At 38.3% G+C, this 14,820-nt stretch overlaps 1 protein-coding gene across 1 annotated transcript in view; it reads left to right on the top strand.

The window, feature by feature from the left end:
- The window catches only part of TMEM39A (transmembrane protein 39A), a 31,420-nt gene that overhangs the window by 15,085 nt on the left and 1,515 nt on the right, over nt 1-14,820 (top strand). The window contains exons 5-8 of the mRNA XM_045502134.1: nt 2,126-2,280; nt 8,865-9,213; nt 9,987-10,174; nt 12,104-12,224. Coding sequence (XP_045358090.1) covers nt 2,126-2,280; nt 8,865-9,213; nt 9,987-10,174; nt 12,104-12,224 — 813 coding nt within the window. The remainder of the gene's footprint in view (nt 1-2,125; nt 2,281-8,864; nt 9,214-9,986; nt 10,175-12,103; nt 12,225-14,820) is intronic.

Genomic DNA, 14,820 nt, shown 5'->3' with positions numbered 1-14,820 from the left:
TATTACACATTTTGTATTTTGAGCACTGACTATATTACCTATTCAGAAATTAAAAATAAGAGCTGTATAGTGATTCTCTTCCTTAAAAAAAGCTAAATTAGATAAGAACCATCATCATCTCTCCTTCCTTCCATTAAAATGTTTACGTTCTTTTTTCTTTTCTTTCTTTTTTTTTTTTTTTTTTGCTTAAATCAGAAAGTATCCCTACCTTGAGAAAGACCATTTTTAAGGAGAGGCTGGAGGTAATTAATTCAGAAAGCTAAATACTATTCTTGGAGGAATACCTCCCAACTAGATAAGACTGTTCATTCACCTCCAGGCCAATTCTACTTCTCTATTTGCTCCACAAGACCAAAAAGTTATTCAGCTATTCTTCTACCAACCTGAGGCAACTCCCTTTTTAAAAAATTATTTTTCTAAATAGGAAAGTAGTATATTTTACTGAAAAAAATTGGAAAACACTAAAATATAAAGCAGGAAAAATGGTAACTTACAACCTCATTATTGAGAGGAACATATTTTCGTATACTTCCTAATCTTTATTTGTATATATACTGTACTTCTCAATTAACATAATATTAGGAATATTTTTCTACTCTTTACCTGGCTTGTTTTTGCTTATTCTTTAGATCTCAGCTGAAATATCACTTCCTCAGAAAGCTTTCCCAATGATTAGGGGTCTCTTGTTATTTGCTCTCCTTAACAGCCTACTCTTTTCCTGTAGCACACCACAATTATAAAAATAATTATTTTGTGTAAATATTAATTGTCTTTTTTATTTCGGCAGCCTCATAAAGACAGAAGTCTTATTTGTCTTGGTTATTACTGTGTCCCTAGGGCCTGATACAGTATCTGTCATACATAACATAGTGGTTAAGAGCTTGGACTTTGGAATAAGGCAAAAATGATAAATACATCCAAGCTCTGCTACTCTGGTGACATTGGTCAGAAACAGCCTTTAAGTTTTGAAAATGGAGGCAATGGCATAATTCCAGCAGCTTTGACACGTAAGGTACATTGGCATGAGGTATATATCAGGGTAGTAATACACAATTATTTGCCCTGCTGTGACTGAGAACAGTTTGAACCTTCTCCATAGTTTGAGGCTTAGGGTATTAATTCACCTGCTTCTTTGCATTTATAAGTAACTATATAAATATTATATATTGCATGTATATTATATATGCTATGTAGTATGTTGGGTAAACTAAGAAACGGATATATGAAGGACCTGAAAGTCTCTTTATTCCCTCCCATTGCTATTGACCCCACATAATTTTTTTCTTCTTTCTGTATTCTGACACTGCTGTTTTGAGGTTGTAGGAATCTACCATTTTCCCCTGCATTTTGCTCATTCTCTTCTTACTAGTTCATTGTAAAAGAAAATAACATTGTAAAACTTCATGTTTAGATAAGTATGCTTTCTTACTGTATTTAATCAGTTTTTAAAATGTGAGATTAAGAACAAATATTTGAATAGCTGTGATATAAAGAAGTGGAAGTGATTGTACATTATTTCCATGTTTGCAAAAGTCAAAAAAGAAAGTTTTATTTACATAGGGATTTGTCAGAGAAGGTCTGATTATTTTCTGAATCTTCAGTAATTTATTACACATTAATTCAGCAAATAGATTGGGGGGAAGATTGCAAGAAAAATGGAAGTGTTGTTACTCCTGTTGAGGTCATCACAGTTTAATCTGAAGTCAGATAAATTAATGGTTCAATATCTTTATGTACATAAAAATCACCTGGTAGATTGTTAAAATACAGGTTCCTTCACTTACAGCTTTGTTCTCTATCTGTAAGGAAAGGCAGTAGGAATTTGCAAGTTCAGTAAGTAGCCCAAGTAACTCTGATGAATGTGGCACTCACACTTTGAGAAGCCCTAATGTAAACAAATTAGACAATGTCATAAGAACTTAACCAAGAAATTTCCTGGAGAGGTCTGAATCTTTAAAAATGAGGAAGGTAAGTGGGATGAGACAGTTTTTCTCCCGCCACCCCCCCCCCCCCCTTTTTTTGGTCACAGATTTCCACTAAATCTACTAATTTCCTTACTTGAGTCATACTGCTTTTGAATAAGGCCATTTATAAAATGTTCCTTTTGGTGGTTCCAAACTTGCAGGCCACTAAGGCGGGTGCGGCATCTATGATTCACTACATGGTTCTGATATCAGCTCGTTTGGTGCTACTTACTTTATGTGGATGGGTACTTTGTTGGACCCTCGTCAATCTCTTCCGAAGCCATTCAGTGCTCAATCTCCTTTTCCTTGGCTACCCGTGAGTACTCCAGTTTTACCATTGTATTAGTAAGTTTTTAAAGAAATAATTTGGGTCAAGCAAACAGTAGTATAAAAGTGAGGAAAAGGAAATTCTTCGAATATAAACCAAAAGTTTAGAAAATTGGAAAGATGAGTGGATAGGGTGACCATATAATTTATTTTCTACACTAGGACACAATTGGAGCAATAGGCTTAAACCAGGACTGTCCCAAGAAACTTGAGAGGTATGCTATTCTACCAGTGGAGAATATTTTAATTGGCTCTCTTCACCAAATAAAGGGACCTAGTACAGCCTGTATTGACACAAATGATGGGTGGTGTTAGTTGAATGGACTGGCTCAACCAGTCTTACTCTTTTGGTCAAAGTACTTTGATATTTGGGTTCATGTAACAAATATGCTGTACTCATGCCCTATAGACTTACCTTTTTTGACCAGCATTTTATTATGGAAACTTAAAAAAAAATTTTTTTAATATTTGTTTATTTTTGAGAGAGAGACAAAGCGTGAGCTGGGGAGGGGCAGAGAGAGAGGGAGACACAGAATCCAAAGCAGGCTCCAGGCTCTGAGCTGTCACCACAGAGCCAGATGTGGGGCTCAAACTCACGAACTGCGAGATCATGACCTGAGCCGAAGTCGGACGCTTAACTGACTGAACCACCCAGGCGCCCTGTGGAAATTTTAAACACATGAGATTGAAAGAATTTTTCAGCAAACACCTGTGCAACCGCATCTAAATTTCACCCATTAATGTTTTACTATCATTGCATAACACATAACTGTCCAACCATTCCTCTGTCCATCTATCAGTCCACCTTGTTTTTGATGCATTTCAAAGTTAAGTTGCAGACCTCAGTTCACTTCTTCCAAAATATGTAAGCCTATGCATATCAGTCACTAGAGTTTGATATTTGTTTACAGTTTTTCTTTTGAGGTAAAATTAATACATAAAATTCACAAATCTTGTGTACATTTGCTGAGTTTTGATAAATGCATACACTTATAAGTCAGATCTGTGTCCCAATATAGTACATGACCATTATTCTAGAGGTTCCTTCATGCCTCTTTCCAAACACCACCAACCACTTCCCAGAGGTAATCACTGTTTTAATTTTTTTTCCACCATAGATTAATTTGCCTGTTCTAGAATTTCGTATAAATGGAATTATTCTGGATATACACTTTTGTGTAAAGCTTCTCTCAGCATAGTGTTTTTGAGATTTATCCATGTGGTTACATATATCAGTAACACTTCATTGTATGAATATACTACAGTTTGTTTATTCTCCTACTATTGAATATTTGGATTGTTTCCAGTTTGGGGATATTACTAAGAATAAAACTGTTAGGTACATTCTTACACAAGTCTTTTTTGTGAAGAAATGTTTTCATTCTCTTGAGAGAAATATCTAAGAGAGGCCTTGCTAGGCCATAAGGTAGGAGTATGTTTAGTTTTATAAGAATCTACCAGACCTCTTTGCAAAGAGGTTGTATCCTTTTACCCCCCACCAATTCTATAAGAATTCTAGTTGCGCCACACGTTTGTCAGCATTTAATGTTTTCTGTTTTTTATTTTTAAAGTTTATTTATTTATTTTGAGTGAGAGAGAGAGAGCATTCACGTGTGCATGAGCAGGGGAGGGGCAGAGAGGAAGAGAGAGAATCCCAAGCAGGCTTCAGGCTGTTAGCATGGAGCTAGATGCAGGGCTTGATCCCAGTAACCGTGAGATCATGACCTGAGTCAAAGTCAAGAGTTGTACACCCGACCAACTAAGCCACCCAGGCATCCCTGGTGTTTTTAAAATTTTAGCCATTCTGATCAATGTATAGTTGCAACTTACTGTACATGTTGGCTTTTTAAACTGTTTTGCATAGTTTAACTTTTATGCCTTGGGCCAGTACTTTCTTCATTGGATGTTAATGGATAGCTATCATTCTTTGAGCTGTTCTGTGCTAAGTGCTAGGCTAGGTGTTTATAAACATCACCTCATGAAATCATACCATAACTCAGGAGGCAGTGTATTTAGTCCGCCATAATGGATGCAAAGTATTCGGGGCTTTAAAAAGTTAGACATTTATTTCTGTACAGTATGTGTGTAAATCATATTGGATAGCTGTGGCAGCTAGCTCCATGGTGTTGGGACCTAAGCTCCTGCTATCTTTTTTACTCCACACTCCCTAGCAGGATAGATTGTAAAGGACTTTGGAAATTTGCAGCTGTATCTGATCTAAAAATTCTATTGCAATGGAAGAACAGGAGCACAGTGGCTGTTGGCAGACAGCAGGGTTTGCCACAGGTAAAGACAGATTAAGAGTCTAAAATAAACTTACCCGTGGTCAGACAGTTAGTGAGAAAGACTCTGGCCTTTTTGATTTCAGAGCCCTTGTCTGCACCATTGCTCTGTAATCAGTAGTTCTCAAAGTGTGGTTTCCAGAACCAGCAGCATTAGCATCAGCTGGAAAGTTTTTAGAAATAGAAATTCTCAGAATCTGCCCCAAATCTACTGAAACAGAAACTTCGGAAAGTAGGACCCAGCAATTTGTCTTTTAACAAGCCCTCCAGATGATTCTGATGCTTGCTCAAGTTTGAGAATCATTGTTTTATATAACCATTTATGGTACTGAAGCATAAGCATGAATTTAACAGTTACATAGCATAAAATCAAGATATAATCAAAGATTGTATGAACAGGGATGATAGGAAGTCTATTGGTATACTATGGTAGGCCTGATTATACTGTTTAATTAAGGCAGTCATCAACTCAGTTTATTAGTGTTAAGCTTTTTGCCTGTAAAATTAATTTTCTATGTTACAAACATTTTGCATGACTCATATTTTTTATAAGGTATAATATTTTACGTCAGTTGTTTCTTTATTTCTAGATTAATATTGCAACTGCTTCAACTGAAATGATTTCGTTATTCTGTTTATCAGCAACAGCTGGTTGAATCCATTAGAAGGTTTTTTGTTTTTTTTTATTTTATTTTTTTAAGTTTATTTTTGAGAAAGAGCATGAGCAGAGGAGGGACAGAGAGAGAGAGAAGGAGACACAGAATCTGAAGTAGGCTGTAGGCTCTGAGCTGTCAGCACAGAGCCTGATGGGCTCAAACCCACAAACTGTGAGATCATGACCTAAGCCGAAGTCAGATGCTTAACCAACTGAGTCACCCAGGTACCTCTGAATCCATTAGAAGGTTAACCCTATTTGATTTGAAAGGCTAATTATGGATATATCAAGGAATATTTTGGCTAAGTTTAAAAGGATTACCATATCAAAATGGCTAGCAAACTTTTTAGGAATAGAAAGAAGCTTATTAATTTTTGAAGGCTCTCCACACTCCTGCAACAGAGTGAAATAAGTGTGTAATTTAAACAGTTTATATTTAAATATATTTACTTTCTTCAATGTTTAAAAGTTGTGTAATCTTTTATTTAACTTCAATTTAAAAATTAAGTATGCTAAATGTAAAATACTAGATAATGGCAATAATCACATCTTTATTTTCTTGTTTATTCATAGATTAAAAAAGAAAGGGACTCTTTTCTGCCTTTTTTTTTTTTTTTTTTTTTTTTTTTTAATATGATTCTCAGCTAGTTTCTCAGTTTAGGGTAAGTTAGTCCAATGACTAACAGTTGTAGCTCTTACATTTATTTTAAATCTATCCAGGGGGATGGGGGAGAGGGGAAAATGGATGATAAGCATTGAGGAGGGCACTTGTTGGGATGAGCACTGGGTGTTGTATGTAAGCAATGAATCACAGGAATCTACCCCTAAAACGAAGAGCACACTGTATGTTAGCCAACTTGACAATAAATTATATTTAAAAAATAATAGTAAAATTTTTAAAAAATTAAAAAAAAAAAGAATCTGTCCACTGCTCCCTGTAACCTCTGCTATTATATTCTAAACCTCCATCTGGTCTTCTGGTAATCCATTCTTGCCCTCCTCCTTTCCATTTTTCACTGTAGCTATAATGATTTTCAAAATGAAAGTTGAATCATGTTACTAACCTTCTTTAAAATTCTTTAATAAATCATTTCCTTTACCCCCTTTACCTTACAGAGAGCCCTCCATAGTCTAAGCTTTTGATGTTACCTTTCTGTCATTCTATGAGTTTCTCTCATTCTACCCTGGATCAGTTATCTATTGCCATATAATGCTGTAACAAACAACTGCAAAACCATGGTAGCATACCACAGTATATATTGATCGTGCATGAGTTGGGGTCATCCGAAGTCTGGAAGCTGACCTGATCTTAGCTATGTTTAGTCACATTTGTTGGATTGTCTGGCTGTCAGTTTAAGTAACTAGGACAACTCAGTTTTGCTCCATGGGTCTCTCATGCTCTGGCAGGCTAGACATGGACACATGAAATTGATCAGATCCATTTCAAGCTTCTGATCACAGCATGTCTACTGACATTCCTTGGGCCAGAACAGATCACATTGTTGAGTCCATTGTGGGTATAGGGCAGGATCACTTCACACACAGAGGGCTATGTGGTGAGACTACAAAGAAGGGTTAAGAAATGGGGCCATCACTGCAGTCTGCCTTGCACCCTAGCCTCTTATCCCATCTTTACATGTGCAGTTTGTTTTGGCAGTATTGAACTTACAGGCTTCTCTGGCCTTCACAGTTTTGCACGTGTGAGTTTTGTTACTTCTGCATTTATTCCTTCCCACAGGGCATATACACAGTGGATCCCGGAGTTGTTAACCATCTTCTTACTTAGTAACAAGCTCATTTTTTTTCCCACTGTAGAAAACTAGGAACAGGTGAATTTGTTAATTTTTTATAAAATACATAACTAAATAGGATATCTTTTTATTTGCTATTTTCCATATCTGAACTTATGCCAGCAAATTGAGCATTTTATTTACAATGCATAAGTCACAATGTGGACGTTACTTAATAAAGACTGGGGAAAGAATTTTTTAAAGTTTTAAAGAGCCAAGCGTGAAATAACTGTAAGAAGTTATGAAAAGTCTCAAAATATTCAGGCCTTTAATCAAGTTACTCTACTTGTAGAGATTTATTTATTGTATTTATAGAATTTTTTTTCATTAATCCATTAGATACTTACTGAGTTCCTAGTATATTTCAGTCACTTTTCTACACATCAAGGATATAGTAGTGAATTTAGCAGACCAAAATTGCCGGTTCACGGAACTTACATTGTAGTGAGGGAGATAGACCAAGAGAAAAAATAACAAATAAAAAACCTAATACACATGTAAAATAGATGGAGTAGAAAGATCTGTGAAGAAAAATAACCAGGCAAGGGGACCTAGGAGTGCCTGTAGGATCAGGATGGGTGATATAGTCAGGAGGCAGGGAGCCCCTCACTAAAAAAGGGAAGTTTGAGGGGTGCCTGGGTGGCCCAGTCAGTTAAGTGTCTGACTTTGGCTCAGGTCATGATCTCATGGTTCATGAGTTCGAGCCCCACATCGGGCTCTGTGCTGACAGCTCAGAGCCTGGAGTCCGCTCGAAATTCTGTCTGCCTCTCTCTCTCTGCCCCTCTCCTGCTCGCTCGCTCTCTCTCTCTCTCTCTCAAAAATAAATAAACATTTTAAAAAAGCGGGGGTAGTTTGAAGTGAACAGTCTGCAATTTGGCACCTGGGTGGCTCAGTCGGTTGAGCATCTGACTTCAGCTCAGGTCATGATCTCATGGTTTTTGAGTTCGAGCCCCACATCAGGCTCTGTGCTGATAGCTCAGAGCTTGGAGTGTGCTTCAGTTTCTGTGTCTCCCTCTCTCTCTGCCCCTCTCCCGCTCTTGTGCTCGCTCTCTCTCTCTCAAAAATAAATAAACATTAAAAAAAGAAAAAAAAATTACCAGAGGTACACAAAGATCATGTAGGAAAGTGCTTATCCACATATTGATATTTATGGTAATGCAAAATAAGAAACAGCCTAAGTTTCCAACAAGAAATAGGTAAATTATGGTACATCTGTATGAGAACACTATAGTATCTTTAAAAATTGTTGTAGAAAAAATATTAATTACATGGAAAAATGCTCAAAATATACACTCACACATAATCACCCACTCAGTTAAAACAAGATACAGGGGTATCTGGGTGGCTAAGTCACTAAATCACTAAATCTGATTTCGGCTCAGGTAATTTCTTTTCATGGTTCATGTGTTCAAGCCCCGCATTGGCGTGGAGCCTGCTTGGGATTCTTTCTCTCGCCCTTTCTCTCTCTGCCCCTCCCCTGCTCACATGCTAATAAATAAATAAACTTAAAAATATATATATATACAAAAGTTTTTGCTGTATGAGGCTTAACATATAAAAAAAGCAAGCATGAAGTCTGTGCACCCAGTTGTAAAAATTATAAAACCGATTATTTTTTAGGTGTTTTCTATTTTGTCGTGATTTTCTGTAGTCTTCTGTTATTCTACAATGAATGTATATTGCCTTTATGGGAAGAAATTAAAGGACTTCCCCAGTAATGAATTTACCACAGCAAAGTCCCTGTTACATTCACACTGGTGAATCATGACTATTTTACTAACATAGTTATCAGATTTGATCTTAGGGGCATCTGTGGTCCTTTTTTCATATTTACCTTTTTCTACAGGTTTGGTGTTTATGTTCCTCTCTGCTGTTTCCACCAAGATAGTAGAGCTCATCTTCTTCTCACAGACTATAACTACATGGTTCAGCACCAGGCGGTAGAAGAGAGTGCCTCAACTGTGGGTGGCTTGGCCAAATCCAAAGACTTTCTCTCCTTATTGCTGGAGTCTCTAAAAGAACAGTTTAATAATGCCACGCCCATCCCCACCCACAGCTGCCCTCTATCTCCAGACCTCATTCGCAATGAAGTAGAGTGTCTGAAAGCCGATTTCAACCACAGAATCAAGGAAGTTCTCTTCAACTCCCTCTTCAGTGCCTACTATGTCGCATTTCTACCCCTGTGTTTTGTGAAGGTAAGTGGTTACTTTTGTATGCCTCCTGGATTTGTGTGTGAATGACATAAACTGGGTATTTCTTATTTAATCCCCCTTTTCTCTGTCTCCCCTTTGGCAGCCTGGATTGGTGGAGTTCGGCTGCATCTGGAGTGCACTAATACCGCTCCTGGTTGGCGGATAGGTATTTCCATATATGTGATGCACCCGTGGTGGTCCCCTCTTTTTTTCTTTCTTTTTTAAAGTGTTTTTTTTTTTTTTTTTCAGTTTCTGGGGAGAATAAAACTTGTGTTTATAATAGAATCAGTATGTAGTAGTTTAAGAGGACTGAGGTTTCAGCCTATTGTAGTTGATCTTAACATGGTTAATCAGGAGTTTCCTTGAACTTAATCTAACCTTTATCTAAACTTCAGTTTACTTCAGTAGAAAAGAAAAATGGTCTGGATGTCACTTGGGCCCAAAATCTTTTGGGACATTTTAGTGCCCTTTCTTTACCCTTTGAGAAGCACATCTGCAGCCGGATGGTCATTCACAGAGAGCACTCACCTCTTCTAGAAAGAAAGCACTTAAAATATAATTGCCTCTCCCTCCCAACCCTAATTCATACAGCCAGAAAGTCAGGTTGAAGGATTTTGGAGGACTCTGCTCTTGAACTTTCTGCACGGACAGCAGGACAACCAATGCATGTGTGACTCAGTGTGGCATTTGTCTGCAGGGCGTATGTACACGCACCCATCCTTACCTTCTTGCTTACCAGTGCATGGATCATTTCTCCCTCTTCTGATCTCTTCCAGAGTACCCAGTACTATGACATGCGCTGGTCATGTGAGCACCTCATTATGGTGTGGATCAATGCTTTTGTCATGCTCACCACACAACTTCTGCCATCCAAATACTGTGATTTGCTACATAAATCAGCTGCTCACCTGGGCAAGTGGCAGAAGCTCGAACATGGGTCCTACAGCAATGCTCCACAGCACATGTGAGTAGCCTGAGGGTAAAGCCATATCACACCTTTCTACATGCTGCTGATCATGTTTACTTGCTTTGTGTGTCATTCTTGTTCTTGGCTTTGAACATTTGAGGTTTTTTTTTGTTTGTTTGTCTGTCAACATGGATGCTTGTCATCACTCTAAACTGAACACAGGGGACATTAACTCATTCCCACCACCACCCCCCAGACCCTCTTTAAATGCCTCCTACCTTTCAACTGCCCAGTCACTCTAGAGTTTGTAATTTGTTTCCCAAGCTGTAATATTGGAGTTTTCTTTCGGTCTTAACCCTTTGCCCAAATTCACAGAGTCATGATATATTTTTAATTCTCTTTGGAAGACTGTAAGATTCATCTTCTCATCTTCATTGCCACAGCTAAATAGTTGCTAGCTAATCATCTCACACACCGGCAGCTAAAATTTGCTTCTCTCATCTTTTCTTCATAATAAATGCAAATTTGTTCTAGTAATTTTCCTTGCTTCCTTTTTTTTGTTATTTTTTCCCCCTAAACTCACTAATGAATGTCTCTCTGCTTTTCCCATATTTAAATGAAAACTGTCCCTAATTGAGTTCTCTGTAAGCATTTCTCTCATTGTGTTCCCTTATCAGTCATTTCTCTGCATGGTCCCTGTGATCCAAAATGCCTAACTTTGGAACCCTTTGGTTCTCTCACTTCTGAGCCCTCACCATACCTTCCTCTCAGACCTGGACCATCTTCATCTTCTTCCTTTTTATAATTGGAACATTTCACAAATTTCATCATCTAGAAATTCTTTCCTAATTAAGTGGGACAGATTGAGGGGACCTTCCCTTCCCCTCTCCCCCTCAGAGTCCTCCCTTCAATTATCTGCCTTGATGTCTGATACAGATTAGCACAGGCCTTCAAGCCCAGGAACTGAAAGAGATTGGGCCAGGCTGAAAAGAAACCCGACTGTGGGCAAAGGACAGATTTCAATAAAAATTGAAAATACAATCCACAGTACTAGTACTGTACATCTTCAGGCTCCTGATGGCACATGGCCATGAGGTGTATCATCACTTTAATGCTGGTAAGTGTGAGTAGGGCTGATGGAACATTTTCTGAACTGGGAAAGCTTCAGGGTGCTAGACGTTTTTTTTTGTTTTTTAACATATCTAAAATGCTGTCCCAGTTCTTACCCTAGGAAACTAACATTTCCAAAATCAGCAAGAGATGAATTAACTTAGATTTTTTAAAAAGCTTAACCTGAAGATCCCCATCCCCACTCCAACTCCATTACATTGGTGCTGGAAAGAATGAAGCTTCTTCCGTAACTTCTTTTTCCTAGAGAAACTTCTATAAAAATAAACCAAGAAAGTGGTAAAAAGAAAAGTCTGTGTGTCAGTACCTTGTGTGTCTCTGTGTTCTGTATAGCTTCGCACATATATGAGGCATTTGAAGTATGTGACAAATAAACTGATATTCTATAGCTTTTGGGGATGTAATTCTGCAGTAAATGTCATGCTAATTCGACAGTATGTTCATTTTCCACTACTCTTACTACCATCCGCTCTCTCTTCTTGTTGGTTCTCTCCAGCATTTCCATCCATAGATTTTGCTCACTTGGGATTGAGATGACCATCCACCTGCTTACATTCGATTTTCTGGCTCATAGATGCCTTACACATTTATTTTGGCTCATTCTCCTAAGCCTCTTAAGTCCCTTGACACTGAGTTAACTGTATCACTTTGTAACATCTCTACTCTATAGCAGTGAAGTTATGATAACAAATACTTTCTACTCTTTCTAGTTCGACTGTGCAATTACTGTATTCTCAGAATTCAGGCAGATGAAGCCTTGAATACTTAATCCCTTCCATAGAAATGTAGTTGCCCTTGCCAGACACTGTCTTAGCTGTTATTGCCAATATGCTAACATTGCATTTCTTTCTCCCTTAGTTGGTCAGAAAATACAATATGGCCTCAAGGGGTGCTGGTGCGACACAGCAGATGTTTATATAGAGCCATGGGGCCTTACAACGTGGCAGTGCCTTCAGACGTATCCCATGCCCGCTTTTATGCAAGTACCACATTTCTTTTCAAACGTAAACTTAGTGGTAAGCATTAGGAGGCCTCTCTGTGCGTAAGCACCTAGCACAGTGTGTAGCACATACGGAAGTTAATACATGGTAATTATCACTACTAGTATAATAGTCCCTGTCTTTTGGAAGTGTGTTCTGAAAGGCAGTTTTAAGGTCAAATACCATTATCCCAGCTTCAGCAGCTTGAAGTTACACTGGAATTTGTTGAGTCTAGTATTACTTGAAACAAGTAGGCAATTATTTAAGACTTCCTTGTTTCATCTTACAATATTTATTTGTAATAGTTTGGTTTAGTGGTATCTTTATTATATTGTATTGTGTATCCTTAAGTGACATTTGATGTAGTAATGTAATGTTTTTGTTTTGTTTTTTGTATTTGTCATACATATCACCTCCTTAAAGTACCTTGACTTCCCTTATCAAAGTAAGACAAATGCCATGATCTCTGGCCTTTTACTTTTTCTGGATTAAAAGGGGAAAAGGTTTATAAGTTAAAAGGAAGAAGCAGTAGACATCAACTAGACATCTAGCTAGACATCCCAGCTTCTGTCCCATTTGAATTTATACCTTGGATTATATTCTATTTGATCTTTTCAGTGTCCAGGAAATTCTGACTCTAGGAGGCAACAGTATTATAAGAGAAAAGCCAGCTGATCAGTGGCAGTGGGAAAAAGAAGGTGCATACAGAGGACTGTTTCTTTTTTTTTTTTTTTTTTTTTTTTAAATTTTTTTTTACGTTTATTTATTTTTGAGACAGAGAGAGACAGAGCATGAACGAGGGAGGGGCAGAGAGAGAGGGAGACACAGAATCCGAAGCAGGCTCCAGGCTCGGAGCCATCAGCCCAGAGCCTGACGCGGGGCTCGAACTCACTGACCACGAGATCGTGACCTGAGCCGAAGTCGGACGCTCAACCGACTGAGCCACCCAGGCACCCCAGAGGACTGTTTCATACAGAGGACTGTTCATAGTGCAGGGCATTGCCTTTGAATGAAGATTATATTCTAAGAAAGAATTGGAGGCCTTTTTGGGGGATACTTGAATCTCTTCCTCCCTCCCAGTTCCGTGGGAGTGTACATGGGCTTTCTGGTTCATTAGGCGTTCGCCTTTCAATTAAATACTGGGAACTCTATATCAGGGCTGGATGCTTGTAAATACCATTGTGGAAGGTGGGGCTGGGTGGGGGCTGGGAGGAGCACGGAGAAGGTGAAAGGCCCTTGAATGAGGAAACTACCAGCAGCTCCTTCTAGACTCCTGTGGGGTTGCCTTAAGATGAAGAGTAGACTTAAGTCACAGCTGCATAATCATTTGGTTTCTACACAGAATATTTAATTCAGTCAGCTGACTTCCACAGGCCATTAATGACTTCTGTTGGCCTGGGCAGTCCCCTTGAAACCTATAATGACCAGGTATTCTACTGGAGTTTTCTGCTTGAAAAATAAGTGTTTTCCTTGCTAGTGTGTTGAACAGCTGAAGAATTGGGCAAAATCCAAAGAATAAAGATTAGGGAAGTTAACTTATTACCTGACTTTGCATGACCAAACAGGTAAATCAGCACTTCTCAAAGCGGTCCTTGAGCCACTTGCATGTAAATCACCTGGCCCACTCCTTAAAGTGATTCAGGACCCCTACCCCAGACTTCTGAATCAGAGTCTCTGAAGGATTCCAGGAGTTTGCAGCATTTACAGATTTGGAAATGATTCTTAGGAACACTGAAGTTTGAGAACGCTCATTTAAAATATGCCTACTACCTGTAACTGTTAGAATTTAAAGCCTTTCCTCACCATTCTACTCATTCAGTTTATAGCTTAGTGGCACATTTAATTTTAATTGCTAGAATTGCCACAGAAACTCCAATTGCCTGGGTCCTTTTAGAGTATTAAATCTGAGCCAATTTTATACATTCTATTACTAAATATCATATACTAGAACCCAGGGTAAACAGTTTCTTTCTCCCAAAGAAGGACCCCAAGAACCTGGCTACCTTTCATGATAATTAGGCTTTATTCTCAGATTTGTGCCTTGAGGTCCAAATTAGTTTATTTAGATATGATATATCACCATTGCTACAGTTTGCACCCTATGACCTCTATCTTTCTATTCATAATGCATTTTTATTAGTAAACCAGGATTTAGCCACTTAAAAAATTTGGTAGAGGGGCGCCTGGGTGGCTCAGTCGGTTAGGCGTCCGACTTCGGCTCAGGTCACGATCTCACGGTCTGTGAGTTCGAGCCCTGCGTTGGTTTCTGTGCTGACTGCTCAGAGCCTGGAGCCTGTTTCAGATTCTGTGTCTCCCTCTCTCTCTGACCCTCCCCCGTTCATGCTCTGTCTCTCTCTGTCTCAAAGTAAATAAACGTTAAAAAAAATTAAAAAAAAAAAATTAAAAAAAAATAAAAAATTTGGTAGAAGTGAATACAGCAGCCCTGTTTTTAGCCAAACTCTAATTCTGACTGAATTTTCCTTCTTTCCTCATCGTCCTGTATGTGCACCCTATTTCTCAATATCCAGAAAAAAAAATCCAGCAGAAATATATGGTGTAGAGGATTTGAGTCAGTGATGATGGTGGATACACAGT

The sequence above is a fragment of the Leopardus geoffroyi genome, chromosome C2, assembly GCF_018350155.1.
Source record: "Leopardus geoffroyi isolate Oge1 chromosome C2, O.geoffroyi_Oge1_pat1.0, whole genome shotgun sequence".
NCBI classification, from domain to species: Eukaryota; Metazoa; Chordata; class Mammalia; order Carnivora; family Felidae; genus Leopardus; species Leopardus geoffroyi.
The sequence above is the reverse complement of the archived record's forward strand: the minus strand, read 5'-3'. Positions and strand labels throughout refer to the sequence as shown.